This window comes from Sceloporus undulatus, chromosome 4 (genome assembly GCF_019175285.1).
Source record: "Sceloporus undulatus isolate JIND9_A2432 ecotype Alabama chromosome 4, SceUnd_v1.1, whole genome shotgun sequence".
NCBI lineage: Eukaryota > Metazoa > Chordata > Lepidosauria > Squamata > Phrynosomatidae > Sceloporus > Sceloporus undulatus.
In genome coordinates this window covers 135,628,047-135,644,619 of record NC_056525.1, presented here as the reverse complement: position 1 = coordinate 135,644,619, position 16,573 = coordinate 135,628,047, and the positions used below count along the sequence as shown (strand labels likewise).

Sequence of the window (16,573 nt, the reverse complement as noted above, 5' to 3'; positions counted from 1 at the left end):
CAATGCTCCCTCTACCCCAAGATCGACCCCCTAACCCTAGCACCTCCTCTGAGAAGAGAAAACCAACTGACCATCATTAGCAGCTCATTAGAAATAAGCAAAGTCTCCTGCTTCTCTCTGTCTAGTTCCCCAGTGCACTTAGGGTTTTCATAAAAGTTTCCCTTTATATTCCAAATGAGACTTCAAAAAGTCAAAATGGAGCTAAGGATGGGGATTTTCAGATGGTGAATCATTGCTAAGAAGGCAAAGGCAAACCCTCTGCAATCAAAGAGTCAGGCTTTTAAGAACTCTCCACTGTAGCCACGTTGTCAAGTCATTTCTGACCATAGAGGGTGGTGCTCATTACCATTACTAAGCCAAAGAGCCAGTGCTGTCAGAGACTGCTCTGTGATTATGTGGCCAGCATGATTGCACAGAACAGTGTTTACCCTCCCACCAAAGTGGTACCTACTTGCATTTGCAGTACCTACTTGCATTTGCATGCTTTTGAACTGCTAGGCTGACAGAAGCTGGGACTAGTGATGGGAACTCACCTCGTCATACGGCACCTGGGCCTCAAACTGCCATCCTGCCAATCTTGCAATCTACAGAGTCAGTGTCTTATTCACTTGAGCCACTGCATCCCTAATAATAATAATGTAGGAGGGCCATTTTCAAGGAATAGTGTATGGGTGGCTCTTTCAGATGTTTCCACAGGAGAAGACATTAACTAAAGCAGGGGTGGAGGATCTCCAGTCTACCAGGCATCTCCCTCTGGCCTGTCATTTTGCCACAATGCTCTCTTTTCTGTGCTGCTTTTTAGGTTTCCAGTGTTGCCAATAGATACTTTTAAAAAGCTTAATTGCATGAAAAGGATATTGAGGAAACCTTGCTGGGAAGGAAGGGCACTCATCCTCAGCAATTTTTGAATCAGGGACAGAGCTACAGCTCTCCTGATGCTGCTGGGATACAAGTCCCATCAGGCCTTGCCAGCATACCAAGCAATGAGAAATGCTGAGTGTTTCAGCTGAATGACATCTAGGGGACTGCACGATGTCTTAGGCTATATAAACCTTTCAAAATCAACACCAGCCTTTGAATTGTGGCCAGAAACATACTGCTAACACTGTAATTTTGAGACCTTGATTCTATGCCCTCTAACCACAAACTACTAAAAATGAAACTCATCTTTTGTACCACTTGTATTTTTTAACTGATCTTCAGTGGCAAAGTGTCACATATTAGCCAACTATAGGTATGAATGAAATAGGATTTGGAATAGCCCTGTCCTTGGGGATGGGATGCAGCTTGAGTATTCAAATTCCACAATCCTATCCCAGGGAGATCAACATCCAATGAAACCAGGATTTTCTATGAGGTAAAACATTTGGTAGGATACAGTCAAGTCATACCGAAGAGAGAGCAGTTCTCCTCCCTGATCTTTCAGATCATAGACAAGCTTTGAATCTTCCCCGTAGTTCTCCAATAAGATTTCCTTTAAGAAGATGAAAATAAGAAATGATAACTATTTCATCATATAAGGATCTCTGATTAATATTGTAAAGCATGTGCATACAACATATTTCTGACAAAGGTTTTCTGTCTAGACAGACATAGAATGTCTGAGAAACATAAAATAATCTAGCCACAATAATGCATGCTTTAGCCCAGGAATGGGCAATCTGTAGCTCTCTGAATGTTTTGGACTGCAATTTCCATCATGCTTCACTGGCTAGGGGCTGATAGGAGCTGGAGTTCCACATCCTGGAGAGCCACATGTTCCTCACCCCTGCTTTCATCACATCTAGACTAGATGACAGAGAGCTGCCTTTGAAGAGTTCTTACAAACAGCATTACAGAATATGGCAGATCACTGTCTGGAATGGACCAAAGATAACAGAATGCCTCTTCTCAAATAACCACACTGCCTCCCAGTGGATTTCCAGACCTAATTGAAAGTGCTTGGTGCTCCCCTCTAAAGCCCTAAAAGGCCTGGTTTTAGTTAGTTACGGTAAATGAGCACCTTGTCCCATAGGAATCTACAGTACTTGGCTGTAAAGTTTTGGCTCTCCAATGTCAAAAATACACCTGATATAAGACCTTATATTTAAAATATGTTACTGATATATTTAATATATATCATAATATATTACGTATTTAATGATATTATATTTTACTGATTTTTAATGACAACAAAAGCATTATCCCTGACTCAGCAGCACTTCAGCAGCATTACCCCCATCAATAACCCTATGTGTATAAAAGAGCTTGGACACAACTAGTTAATTAACTTGTTAACTACTAACTTCATTTTGGGGGGGGGGCAAAGTAGCTTAACTAACTAGATTGCCTGATGGACAAAAAGTTAATCTCATGCGTTTTAATGAGTTACTTGATTTTGGAACATTAGAATTCATTAAAGTGGATGGGCCTTCTGACAGATCCAGAAAAAACAGGATAGCCTGAAGAAAAGAAGGATTAGGATTAGTAGAAATGCATCATATGTCCTTGTTGCTAGGCATGCTACTCAACTTGCTGTAACATTGCTGTCTTAAACAGTGAGAGAGAGAAGGTGCTGTAAACCCAGTTAAAAATTATCTGGGGCAAAAATATAAAGAGAAGGGAAAAGAAATGGCTGGGGAAGGAGGAGTCCTGGTATGAAATAAAATGTGCCGCAGGACTGATTTGTTTGCTTGGCCCTAGATCAGCCATGATTCTTACAGAATGTCAGGCGCTTTAGGCCTGAAAGGTAGATGTCCTCAATTTTCTCCTCTCTTGGTTTTACTCACACTTCTCCCCTCCCTTTCTGTTTTCTACTCATGCTCTGATTCAGTGGGTTACATGCTTTGGGAGATTTGATGAGCTGACATTATTAATCTGGGTTCAAAAGATACATTTAGATAAACCCATGACTTTGCTATGTCTACTCAGAAGAAAAAACAGCTGGACTCCTTCATAATCCTTCAGCATGTTTATTATTACTCATACAGTGCTAGGGGCTTTGATAATGGGAAAGATATCCTTACTCCTTCATTTGTTCCTCTGTTGACTTTTCGCAGTCCTCAAACCTCCTATTCTATTTCTGAACAGTGCTTGTTCAAAAATATCTACTCAGAAGTAGGCCTGTTACAGACAGCCAAAATAAAGCTGCTTCGAGTCACAGTGGAGGTATGGTGTTTCAATGATGCATGCGTCCCCAGAAGTCCCACCAAAGCCACACTCCAGCCCTAAGGACTGGGAGTGCAGCTTTGGTGTGGCTTCTGGATCTTAGGACGCATGCATCATTCAAACACCATACCTCCACTGTGTGACTCGAAGCAGCTTTATTTTGGCTGTCGTAACAGGCCATTGATTCATCCTATGGAACCCTAGGATTTATAGTTTGTTGTGGCAGGAGAGCTCTCTCTCTCTCTCTCTGAGCTCTGAGAAGGTTAAATAGCTCACAAAACTACAAATTCCAGAATTCTATAGCATTCAGTCATGGCAGTTAAAGTGATGTCGAACTGCATTATTTCTTCAGTGCCTATTAGACAAGCAACTGCCAAGGGTTAGAGGACTGCACAAGCTTCTTGTAAGACTTGGGAGGGCTGCCCCTGGTTTTCCTCAGGCTTAAAACAGATGGGGAAGGGAAGATCAATTATCCCATCCCCACTAGGAGATGTGGGGGGCATTTTTATTGTCGACAGTTTTGACATTTTCCCAATTTTTTAAGAGGAGGGCTGGGGGAATTGGAGCCTCAAAAATAACTTTGGGGGCACATGTGGCCCATAGGCCACACTTCTTCCACTTTGATTTCTATACTTGCCTACTTGTTTTTTCTTCTAGAAGAAAGCAATCATGTGGCAGAGTTAGGGCCCTAGACCACAAAAATGGCCCATTTTACCCAATATATCTAGGAGCTGAATGTGTGGAGTCTCCTTCCTTAGAGGTCTTTAAACAGAGACTGATTGGCCATCTGTTGGGGATGCTTTGATTGAGAGTTCCTGCATGGCAGGGGGTTGGACTGGATGACCCTTGCGGTCTCTTCCAACTCAATGATTCTATGCTTCTATTAAAGGAAACAGGAAGACTGAAGTTAATGTTATCAGTGCTTGGTATCCAGGGTTCCATCAGGCCATGTGCCCTTGATTTCACAGAATGTAAAGCCAAGTTCCATTCACCCCCATAAAATCTTAATGAGTCAACTAAACTATAAAGTGATAGTATGCAAAAGCTAGAGGAAGAAGGAAAAGGTTACAAATACACTATGCTTTTCATTTCCCATAAATGATGCATGTCCTGTACTGACAAGTGCTGTAAGCATTTGAACTAATCTTGAAAGCTCTAACTTAATGTGAAAAAACGCTTTACCAGGAAAGGCCCAGTTCTGCATTTAGGACTAATTCGATTAGTAAAGGCAGAAGATCTCGAACCAAGCTTTGATTAAGTTTTAATCATTCTACTTAACGTGTTAAAGGTGTATGGTGCAAGCTAGTTTGGTGTAATGGTTTGAGCAGTGGACTATGACTCTAGAGACCAGGGTTCGAATCCTGGCGCAGCCAGGGAAACCCGCTGGGTGACCTTGGGCAAGTCACACTCTCTCAGGATCAGGGGATTGTAATGGCAAACCATCTCTGAAGAAATGGGCCAAGAAAACTGCATGATAGGTTTGCCTTTGGGCCACCATAAATTCGAATTGACTTGAAGGCAAACAACAACAAAGTTAACACATTAAAGGGGTATGGTGAAAAGTCAGAACTTGCAAAGTCAATTTGTATTGATTTATTTATTATATTAATTTCTATTCTGCCTTTTCCCCAGATTGGAATTCAAAGTGACTTACAACAATTAAAAAAAATTAAAGCCAGGTTAAAACATATAATTAAACCAGTGCCTGTGGCAGCCATTTAGAAGGCCCTCTCCTATGCTGCCACCAGGTGTACCTGTGAAGGAAGTGGGACAGAGAGAAGGGCTTCATCAGCAGATCTCAGAGCATGGGTTGGTTCATAAGGGAGAATACGTTCTTTCAAATAACCTGGCCCTTAGCCATGAAGTGCTTTAAAGGTTGTAACCAGTACTTTGAATTGTGCTCGGAAATGGACCAGCAGCCAGTGGAACTGTTGCAACAAGTATACTGCGTGGTCCTTGTAGCTAGAATCCGTTAGTAGTCTAGCTGCAGCTCTTTGCACCAGCTGAAGTTTCTGAACACTTTGCAAAGGCAACCCCACAAAGAGTGTGTTACAGTAATCCAACCAGGATGTAACTAAGGTATGTGCCACTGTGAACATCTCAAGGAATGGGTGCAGCTATCGTACAAACTTTAAATGTGCAAATTGGATGCCAGGCTCAGAGCTGAATCCAGAAGCACACACAAGTTGCAGAGCTTGATCTTCAAGGGAAGTATAACCCCATCCAGCACAGGCTGAATTGCTATTCTCTGACTGACTAGGAACACCACTGACTTGTCTAAATTAAGTTTCAATTTGTTTGCCTTCATCCAATCCATTACTGATGACAGACGCTGGTTTAGGACCAAAACAGCCCCCCTGGCTTGGGATGGAAAGGAATAATAGAGTTCGGTGTCATCTGCATACTGGTGGCACCAAATCCCAAAACTCCGAACAATCTCTCCGAGCAGTTTCACATATATGTTAAATAGCATGATGGGTGAAGCAGAACCCTGAGGGACCCTACAGGCCAATGACCAAGGCACTGAACAGGAATCCTCCAGCACCATCTTCTTGGTTTGTCCCTTCAGGAAAGAATGAAGCCACTGCATAACAATGCCTCCAGGTCCCATCCTAGCCAGGCAATCCAGAAGAATACCACAGTAGATGATATCAAACACAGTGAGAAGCCCAGCAGAACCAACAACTCACTCCCCCCTGTCTAGCTCCCGGCAAAGAGCATCCACTAAAGCCAACTCTGTCCCATAACCTGGCCTGAAATCAGATTGAAATGGATCTGAATAATCAATTTCATCCAGAAGCCCCTGGAGCTGAGGGATCACCACAAGCCTTGCCTAAAAATGGAATGTTAGAAACTAGCCAATAATTATCAGTGGTGGGATGCAGGGGTGGGATCTGGTTTTGAAAATCAATTTGTTAGTGTGAAAGCTTTGCTTTGGTCCATTAACATTGAGGTGGTATGTAAAATGTTGACTTTATTGTCCAAATCCTCCACACAGTGGAGTAAACATACTAAAAGTGTTCAAAGGAGTTCACTGCAGGTTCCCACAACTACCATACACAACAGAAACCAGAAAACAAAATCAACAAAAATTAAAGGAAGAAAATTTAAGGGACTCACAATGTTCCCTCAGCATCATACAAAAGACTCAAACAACTTATATTCAGCATGCAAAGGGATCTTGTAGCACCTTTGAGACTGAGAGAAAATAGTTGTAACATAAGCTTTCGCAGACGTGGTCTGCTTCCTCAGATGTATCTGAGGATGCTTCTAGTCTACTTCCTCAGATGCGTCTGCTTTTCTATGCATCTGAGGAAGTAGACAAAAGGGAATGCTATAACAAGTCAATGAGGGCAACTTGACAAACATTTACTTCCCTTCAGAGTTCGGTCCTGGATACAGTTAAGCTGCTTTGGTTCTTTTTGAAAGCAATGAAAGTGAAGCAGCTTTTGTGTACAATTTCAATTTTCAGAAGAAAGAGGCTATAGATATGAAGCTCTTTTCGGATAAAAGGGCCAGTAGCACTTCCAAAACCAGAAATAACACCAACTCATCCTCACCTTCCGCTCAAACACAGGCGTGTCTATTGCCACGGCTCCATGGCGCTTGAAGCAGCTGATTATGGTAGTGAAGATATTTTCACGGATGGCCATCTGCTTTGGATTAAAATCCCTGGTGCCCTAAAAGTCCATGCCAAGGAAAAGATGGGGGTTTAGAAGAGATTTTTTTTAATAAAAGAAGTGCTTGATAAAAACTACACAGCTGAAACAGTAACAGCAGCCAACAGCTGAAGGGCTTCCAGATGCTTCAATTGTTTAATACTAAGCATTTGGTTATGTGCCAAAAATTTTCTAACAAGAATCAAGAACTGCTAAAAATAATAGAAAATGATTGGAAGAGAGAGGAAAATTGAAAAAGCAGTAGATTAAGCTAATGGGAGAATAAGGGGGCTGAATATTCTACAGGATCATCTGGAAGGATGATGGTGCAGCTTGTTCCATTGAAGTGAGGACCAGAGCCAGGCAATGCTTGAAGGGGACTCTGGGAGAGGAAACAGAACACAGATGGGTGATTACCTTGGGGGTTTTGAGAATTATGTTTCCACTTCCTCCAGCAGCTCTCAGCTGTGGCGATGACTGATTTACCACATCTTCAGCCACCTGAGAAACAGTAAAGCAAATCTGATAAAAAGAATCTTGTGGGGCTTTAAAGACCAATGCATTTATCATAGCACAAACATTTAAATTCCTTCTGACTTCACTGTCTACAGTGCTATCTTCAGCCATGTATACTAAATACACTTGAAATTCTGGAAAACATGCAAGAGGAACTTTCAGCAAATTCAAACAAAAATCCACCATTTAGTGAGACCTTTATTGGCAAAATGCACAATATACTTGTTGCAAGCTTTCGAAACACCACTCGCTTCTTCATCAGGCACAATGTTACAAACCAAACAGGAGAAAAATCCATTTTCTCTGGTAAAATGTAGAATTTTTTTCCCAATGGAAAAATCCATTGTCCTCTGCCTACAAAGCGGCCTGTCATGAAGAAGTCAGTGGAGCTTCGAAAGCTTGCAGCAAGTATATTGTGCATTTCGGTTGGTCAATAAAGGTATCATTGGCCCCATACAGACAGACCAAAATAAAGCTGCTTCGTGTCACTTTGGAGGTATGTTGTTTAAATGATGCACGCTTCCTAGGAGTCCGGAAGCTGTGTCAAAGCTGTGCATCAGCCCTTAGGACTGGATTGTGGCTTTGGTGCAGCTTCTGGGCTCTTAGGACGCATGCATCATTGAAACAGCATACCTCCAAAGTGACCTGAAGCAGCTTTATTTTGGCCTGTCTGTATGGGGCCGTTATTTGGTAGATTTTTGCTTGAATTTGCTGAATGGCCAACACAACTACCCCTGCATGTTTTCTGGATTGTAGCTGCAACAGGGGAACCCTGAAGAGAGCCAGTGGACTGGGACTTTCAACCAAAGTAAAACAATTTTTTTCTTCTTAAATGTGGACTGTTTTAGGATGTTTCACCTCTACACCCACCAAGGTATTCCAGATGGAAAAATATGGGAGGCTTCTTGAGAAATCCATTGCCTTCTGCCTACAAAGAGGCCAATGGCCTCACAGGAATGGAAACAGATTGGATTGCAAGAGAGGAGACCTTGTTGAGATGCAAATGAACTGTACATTTCCTGGACTTTGAAAATCTCCCACATGGCCAGAAGGAGGAGGAGACCACCTGCAAAAGATGCACTCCCCATATCATCTTAATGAAGGGTAGAAACAACAGAATGCATGCAACATCTCTAATTTTTCTCCCGTTTGGTTTCTAACATCTTGCCTAATGAAGAAGCCAGTGGAGTTTTGAAAGCTTGCAACAAGTACATTGTGCATTTTGGTTGGCAATAAAAGTATCACTACCTGGAATTCTGGATAACTCTTCATGTCTTTGGTGAAGTGGGGAACCATTCACTTATGGGTTTTTGTGGATTTTTTGGGCTCTGTGGCCATGTTCTAGAAGAGTTTATTCCTGACGTTTCGCCAGCATCTGTGGCTGGCATCTTCACTAATGGTTACACAATGTTTGTTAGGCTTTAAGGTGACCCAGAACTGTTTGTTGTTTTGTTGCAAAGACTAACATGAATACCACATTGGAAATTAAATGAATACTTCTTGCTTTTTTTAAATGCCCGCAATTAGTTTATGACAGGTTTCAGTCAATAAACAGTGATATAAGAGTGCCGAGGCAATCAGTCCAGAACTGTAAGGACATAGAATTAGACCTCAAGAATGTCTAAAATTTTAATATACTCAAGGTGGCAATGCTCCTGCCCATCCCTAACATCCCAAGCACAATAGGAGGTTAATTTGGCTTTTATATGTAGCTTCCAGTAATGTTGCTAGGCAGTCTAAACCCAAAGCTACAAAAATCTTAAGAGTTGTAGGAAGGAGAATAAAGTTGTGGTAAATGAGACACACCTGGCTTGGTAGATGACTGGAAAGTTTCCTTTGAATGCAGAACTGTATTGGCACAAGCTGCCTCCTATACGAAGCCTTTGTGAACAAGAGGCTTATCCAATGCATGGTGGGGAGTTTCAACACTTAGCATCAGCACCTAATGTTGCTTACTGCAGGTCTATCAAGTCTTCACAGCACCATGTCAGAGGAACTCCTTGCGTTCTGGTCAGTGAAGGATGCATCTGTGATGTATGCAGAATAAATCACGAGGAACAGAGGGAAAAAAGGAAAGACAAAGTTGATTGAAACTCTTTTGCAGGGACATCACTCAGAGTGATTGCTTAGTTTCACATAATAATAAAATAATAAAACTTTATTTATGTCCTGCTTCTCTGTCAGTGACAATCGAGGCGAACACTGACTGCATTGCTCACAAAAACGATGCGGAAGCTGCCTTTACAAGGCAGAACACTGTCCATCTACGCCTATGGATAACGGAGTGCATACAGTTAATACTTAACCGATTAAGTATTAATTTTTAAGATTATTGTTAAGAGATGCGACAATATCTAAATAGAAATAGAAATCCTTAATGTTACGGAACCACAGAAGGGCAAGTTGGAAGCCATACTTTCCCTGTCTTTGTTGGTTAAAATTTTCCACGTGTATGTTTTTAGTATTTAGTTTTAGTTAGGTCTGTAAATTGCTGTGATTTGTTACCCCTCAATGTTTGGTTTAAATATAGAGAAATATATAGGAATGTCATGTGTTTGTTTTGTATTATTGTTTCTGGTAAAGTTATTGCTGTAAGAACAATAAATTCGACACAAGATGACCAGACGTCCTCTTTTTCCAGGGCAGGTCCTACATTTCAGCCTTCTGTCTGGGAGGAATCTGCAAATGTCTTCAAATCTGAGCATGACTAGGAAACGTAAATTTACATTTAGAGTACAGTATTTTTAATCTTTTATTTGGTAATGTCCTACATTTTATGGTGCCTTGTCCACCTTTACGGCTAGGACATCCAGTCACCCTAGGTTTGATGCAGCTCTGATGCCAGAACAAACTACACTTCCCAGAATTCCATAGCATGGAAGTGGAATCAAACTAGATTGTTTCTGCAATGAGTATGCAGCCTAAGGCTACTGGGTTTATTACTGAGGTCCAAGACACACTGCAGAAACAATCCAGTTTGAGACTGCTTTAACTGCCCTGGTTGAGTGCTAGGGAATCCTGGGAATTGCAATTTATTGTGGCACCAGAGCTCTCTCTGACAGGGAAGGCTCAATGTCTCACAAAACTACAGTTCCCAGCATTCCCTAGCATTGAGCCAGGGCAGTTAAGTCCAAAACACAGAAACAATCCAGACTGAGACTGCTTTGACTGCCCTGGCTCAATGCTAGGGAATCCTGGGAACATTGTGAGACATTGATGTTTCTCTAGCAGAGAGCTCTGGTGCCACAGTAAACTACAATTCCCAGAATTCCCTAGCACTGAGCCAGGGCAGTTAAAGCAGTCTCAAACTGGATTGCTTCTGCAGTGTGTTTTGGACCAGAGACAAAGCTCTGAGCCAGGAATAAGCTCCTACCTCCATGCAGCCAGAGAGCTTCTGCAGGAACCATAGAGTAAGCCACCCTTTTAGAGGAAGACTCTCTGCCTAGAGAGGACGCAGCCAGTCAATCCTCCACCGGAAGTGCGCCCTCTGACTCAAAGACATAAATATTGTAGAGGGACGCAACTCCTTTCTCTGCTGCTGGAGCTTCCGAGTTACTTTGATGATGCTATTCTCTTTGAGCAAAATGTCTTGCAGAATCCAAGCGTTGATGGTAGACTCAGTTAAGGAGCAGTTGCTCAAGCATCAAGCTTCTTCCTTGGGGAAATAAAGGACTCCATACTCCTTTAGTGCTAAGCCAGCCTTTGTACTTTTGTCCTAGATCTTCCTTAGCAATTGTTCCAAATCCATGATGTGTTCATTTAAAATGGGACTGCAATACAACAATATATGATTACTGTATTATGTAGAGAGATCTTGTAGCACCTTTGGGACTAACTGAAAGGAAAGAAAAGTTGGCTTCTTCCTTTCAGTTGGTATCAAAGGTGTCAAAACAGTGGTTCCCAAACTTCAGGACTTTGGACTTCAACTCCCAGAAGCCTCTGCTAGCTTGGCCAACAGCCAGGAATTTTGGGAGCTGAAGTCCTTTTTTAAGGGGGGTTAGATATAGTATTGTACAGACTGTATGTACAGTAGTGTATATTGACTGTCTTTTAATGTTGTAAGCCACTTTGATTGTTTTGTGTAGCAGAAAAGTGGGATATAAATAAAAGCTATATTTTATTTGTATTTGTTATCATACTGATTCTGCAGACTAACAAAGCTTTATCTTTGGATACACAATTATCTTAACACACATAGACTTAATGAATATAAGAATGGATAAGGATTGCTTCTCAAGGCCCTGCAATATAGGGGAGTGGGACTGTGGCAGAAAGATGGCACCTCTTTCTTTGGTGTGAACAGCTTTGTTGTTGTCATTGTCAATTGCACTCCGTCGAACTCGGCTCATGGGGACCCTATGGATGGGACATCTCCAAGACCGCCGGTGACATCCCTTGTTTGCATCTGGTTTGCAGTCTTCCTCTCTTTCCACCTCCCTCCATCTTTCCTAGCATTGTTGTCTCTTCTGATGAGTTGTGTCGCCTCATGATGTGGCCGAATTATGACAAGCCTCAATTTAATCATCTTGGCTTCCAAGGACATTTTGGGCTCGATCTGTTCTTGGAAACAAACCCCACTGTGTAGTGGCTCAAATGTTACGGCTAGGGTTCTGCACACCAGAGTTCGAATCCTGGCTCGGCCATGTAAACCCACTTGGGCAAGGACTACTGGTTGCCATAATTGCCTACTATTACCAGGGACAAAATGTGGAACACATTCCAGACCAAACTGTAGGACAACTGCAGGACAAAACTCAGCCCAAAATGTAGGGCATTTAAGAAAAAGGGAGGACCTTAAATGTCCTACATTTTGGGCTGAGGCTTTGTCCTGCAGTTGTCCTACAGCTTGGGCTAGAATTCGTTCCACATTTTGTCCCTGGTAAAAGTGGACAATTATGGCAAGTCCTTTCCCACTTGTGGGTTTTCCTTGGCATGTTTCTTCAGAGGAGGGTTTGCCATTGCTGTCCTCTGAGGCTGAGAGAGTCTCGGCCTCAGCAGGACAGCAATGGCAAACCCTCCTCTGAAGCAACATGCCAAGGAAAAACCCACAAGTGGGAAAGGACTGAAGGCACACAACAACCACAACTGCCTGGAGACAGTGTGGGAGGGCTAAGTGTAACTCAGGCCCTTTCAGAGGCGAGGCCTATGGCTTCCTCCTTGTCCCCTTGGCAGCCGGCCTGAAGGGGCGCCACATTTCCCGGCTTCCAGGAAGCTTTACACAGGCAAGATGGCGTCCAGCAGCGGGGTAGGTGAAGGGAAGGAATGGCTCTGGGGAGGAAGGGAGAACATTTCCAGGGAGGCCTTCCTTATTGAGGAACTGGAGGGCGGGGAGGCAGCCCTTGGAGAAGGGACCCTTTCAGATCCAGGAGGGGACCCTGGTTTCCCTCTTTGGGGACCATGAGGTCCAGGCTGCTTATCTGGGCACTTGGGTGCGTTATATTGCAGAAATAACCCGGTTTAGCACCGCTTTAACGCCCGGCTCCATGCGACGGGATTTGGGAATGGTAGTTTTGTGGGGCACAACAAACTACAGTTCCCAGAATCCCCCTTGCATGGAGCTAGGGGCAGTGAAGCGGTGCTAGCTGTGACACACTGGGTTACAACTCGTAATGGAGCCATTTTGTAGCCCCTCTGGTCCAGAACACACTGCAGAAACAACCATCTTGAGACTGCTTAACAGCCTTGGCTCCATGCTAAGGGGATTCTGGGAACTGTAGTTTGTTTGGCACACCAGAGCTCTCTCTCTTCTCTGACAGAGAAGGCCATGTCTGAGTCTGACAAACCCACAGTTCCCAGAATTCCCTAGCGGAGCCAGGGCAGTTAAGTAAAATAATAACAATAATAACAACAATAATAATATACACACACTCATCCCTCCATAATTTGCAGCATGGTATTGCGGCTTGATTCGATTAATATGTTCGTCTAGGAATATCAGGTCCTCCAGCGCAACTCTATGGTCAGCTTTATATTTGAATGAATGCAGATTGTTGTGCCGCTTAATACAAATAAGACATCCCCTGAAAGTAAGCCGTTGTGTGTCTTCTTGAGGAAAAATGAATAAAGGCAGTGTCTTATTTTTGAGGAAACATGGTGCATACAATACAGTACACAATAAGCCTCAACATCCCCTCCTTCCCTCTCCCTCAACAAACAATATGACATAATGAATTAAAAATAATTAAGATCCGTAACAATCATTCTGATTTAAAGCAGTCTTAACGGATATTTTCTGCAGCATGTTGGACCAAATAAAGTCCAAAACAGTCAAACATAATTATCAATGGCATTGACTGCTTTAGAAATAGTCAAGTTTATTTGTTGGTGGCGCAACTCCATTGCAAAATGTTACAATTTTTTTATGGTGGTCATCATCATCATCAAGTTTATTTTTTCTGAATGTAGAAATAGAGTCTTTGAGAGTCCAATTACATCCAAACAATGATACCTTTATGGGGCCGACCAAGATGCACAATGACATGTTGCAAGCTGTCAGAATCACACATGGCTTCTTCTTCACCAGGCAAACAGGAGAAAGAAATTGAAGATGCTAGTCATAGACCTGCATTTTCTGTTTCTGGTCTTAGTTCAGATTGTAAGGAGGGCAATCCTTGGCTATGTGGTCACTGGTATAGATTTTCAAAGTCAAGGAAATTAATGTCCATTTTCAATCAGAGATGTTTCCTTGGAATCCAGCATATTTGCTTCGTTTGTTAACCCATAGGCCCTATGTAGGTAGAGAACACGAATTTCTCATGAAGTTTCATGTTTGCATCAGGAAAACTTTAGGTGGGATACATACAGGTAAACACTCTTTGAGGTGTTGGTCTGGTATCCCTCTGCACTTCGGAAAGTTTTTTGTGAGTCTCTGAGACTGGCTTTCTGGGCAAGGAGTTTGAATTGTGCCCTTTGTTAAGGATTGCTTCTCATTCTGTGCTTATGCGCAGCACATTCTGGCTGAAATCCGGGGCTACTACTCTATTAGAATAAAGTGTGTGCTCACATATGTACGGGTCTTTGATACAGACAATGGCCTGTACAGACTGCCAAAATAAAGCTGCTTTGGGTCTCTTTGAGGATGCTGTTTAAATGATGCATGGGTCCTAAGAGTCCGGAGGTTGCGCCAAAGCCACACTCCATTCCTAAGCACTGGAGTGCAGCTTCCGATCTTAGGGTGCATGCATCATTAAACAGCATACCTCCAAAGAGACCCGAAGCAGCTTTATTTTGGCAGTCTGTAACAGGCATAGTATCACTTAAATTTATTAGTATGTAAAAGGATCTTGCAGCACCATTGAGATTAACTGAAAGATAGATTTGAAAGATATAGCTGTGTTAGTCTGTAGAATCAGTATGTAAGAGATTTTGTAGCACCTTTGAGACTAACTGAAAGAAATAAGTCGGCAGCATGACTTTTAAAGACTTCATTCGCTTCCTCAGATGCCATGTTGCCAACTTCTTTCTTTCAGTTAGTCTCACAGGTGCGACAAGATCTCTCTACTGAAAGATAGAAGTTAGTCAACACGAGCTTGATAGACTTCAGCCTAGGCTCAAGTCTACAAAAGCTTATGCTACTAAGTTCTGTCTTTCAGTTAATCACAACATGCTGCAAAATCCCTTTGCATACTGATTTCCCAGACTAACACAGCTGTGTCTTTGAATAAAATATTAGCTGGACCTTAATCAAGGGTCTCACCAGCCCGCACCTGCTGGAGAAGTCAGGTGCATCTCAAGTGTAGAGAAATAAGTGGGTTAAACAGACTAATGGTGCATATATGAACCTCTAGTAATTGGATATGGAACTGATGCATACGTTTGACTTTGCAGCGATATGGGGAATGTGTTTGGAAATTGTAGTATTTCAGGCACAACTGAAACTGAGGTCATTGAATTTGTACCTGTGTTGGTCAAAAATATTTTCAAATCTTGAACTGTAGACTCGGGCTGTGCAGACTGGCCATTAAAGCCAGCCTGGGGGGTGGAGTTGGGGCATGGTGTCCCTATGACACATGCCCTGACTCTCCCCCATGGCGGCATGATGCCGCACGCGCTCACCACGGTGCGTGGTGTCATGGTGCTCCTCTGGCACTGCATTTACATGACAAAGCCCCAAGGAGCACCTTAAAGCCGCAGCTATTGCACCCTTCCAGGTGCAAATGGAGCTGCCTTTTTGGGGCTCCTTTTGGCACCCTGGAAAGGACAGCTTGGGACCGTGGTGTGTGGTTGCTGCTGCCCTGATCTGGCTCAAATGGGCAGCTGTGGACTGCCCCTTAAGGGTGGTGCTGCATAGCCCCCCACACAAGTTACTACTTCCTATTAAAGATAATTTTTGCCACATTAGTTTAGGTGATATTCAGAAAATCGCATTCTGCCACATTCAAGACTCGAGGATTCTGATGCACACAGACCTTTATATGACCAGACATGTGCCCATCCATATCATTATCGGTGAAGGCTTTGCTTTATACAAGGTAGTTTAACAGGTCGTGGACTACTTTCCAGTTTGGCCAAGTGACGGAGGACAACATTTTTTATTTTTGTGGGGGTGGGGGAGTTCAGACACAAAAGTAGCTACCGGTAATATCATAGAATCAAAAAGTTGGAAGGGACTCAGGGCTATCCGTCCAAACCCCCTTCTGCCTTGCAGGGACTCACAATCAAAGCATCCCCAACAGATGGCCATTCAGCTCGTTTAAAAAACAGCCTCCAAAGGAGACTCTATGACTCTTCGAAGGAGTGTGTTCCACAGCTTTACTGTCAGGAAGTTTCTCCTAATGTTGAGGTGGAATCTTTTCCTGTTCGGGTCCCAGAAAACAAGCTTGCTCCATCCTCAAGGCCACACCCATTCAAATACTTAAACAGGGCTATATATTATCTCTTAACCTTCTCTTCTCCAATCCAAACATACCAGCTCCCTGAGTTGTTCCTCATAGGGACGCAGTGGTGAACTATGGCATGTGTGTCCTCTCTGGCACGAAAAGCCTTTATGAGGGCATGTGGAGAGACAGGCAGTGCCTGTACCTCCTCTTCCCCCCCCTTTCTGGGCCTTCAGCTGTCTCCAGGTAAGTCCCATCTCCAGAATTCCATCTCTGGAAGGCAGAACTCCTGCCCTCAGAAGTTCTGCCCCCGGCACCAGGTAACACCTGACGTGGGAACACTTTTGAGTTTGGGCACTTGGTCTCTAAAATGTTCGCCATCACTGTCATAGGGCATGGTTTCCAGACTTTTCACATTTAAATATTGAAGGGATG

General features: G+C 43.0%; 2 protein-coding genes and 1 pseudogene across 2 annotated transcripts in view; 1 reads left to right on the top strand and 2 right to left on the bottom strand.

Annotated features, from left to right (window-relative positions):
- The window catches only part of LOC121927768 (histidine--tRNA ligase, cytoplasmic-like), a 250,341-nt gene extending 239,534 nt beyond the window's left edge, over nucleotides 1-10,807 (bottom strand). Inside the window, 3 exon segments of the mRNA XM_042461635.1 lie at nucleotides 7,223-7,307; nucleotides 9,129-9,349; nucleotides 10,696-10,807. Coding sequence (XP_042317569.1) covers nucleotides 7,223-7,307; nucleotides 9,129-9,233 — 190 coding nt within the window. The 5' untranslated portion in view covers nucleotides 9,234-9,349; nucleotides 10,696-10,807.
- The window catches only part of LOC121927766 (protocadherin alpha-3-like), a 205,707-nt gene that overhangs the window by 67,643 nt on the left and 121,491 nt on the right, over nucleotides 1-16,573 (top strand). The gene's annotated exons all lie outside the window — the stretch shown is intronic.
- The window catches only part of LOC121929063, a 12,857-nt pseudogene continuing 8,820 nt past the window's right edge, over nucleotides 12,537-16,573 (bottom strand).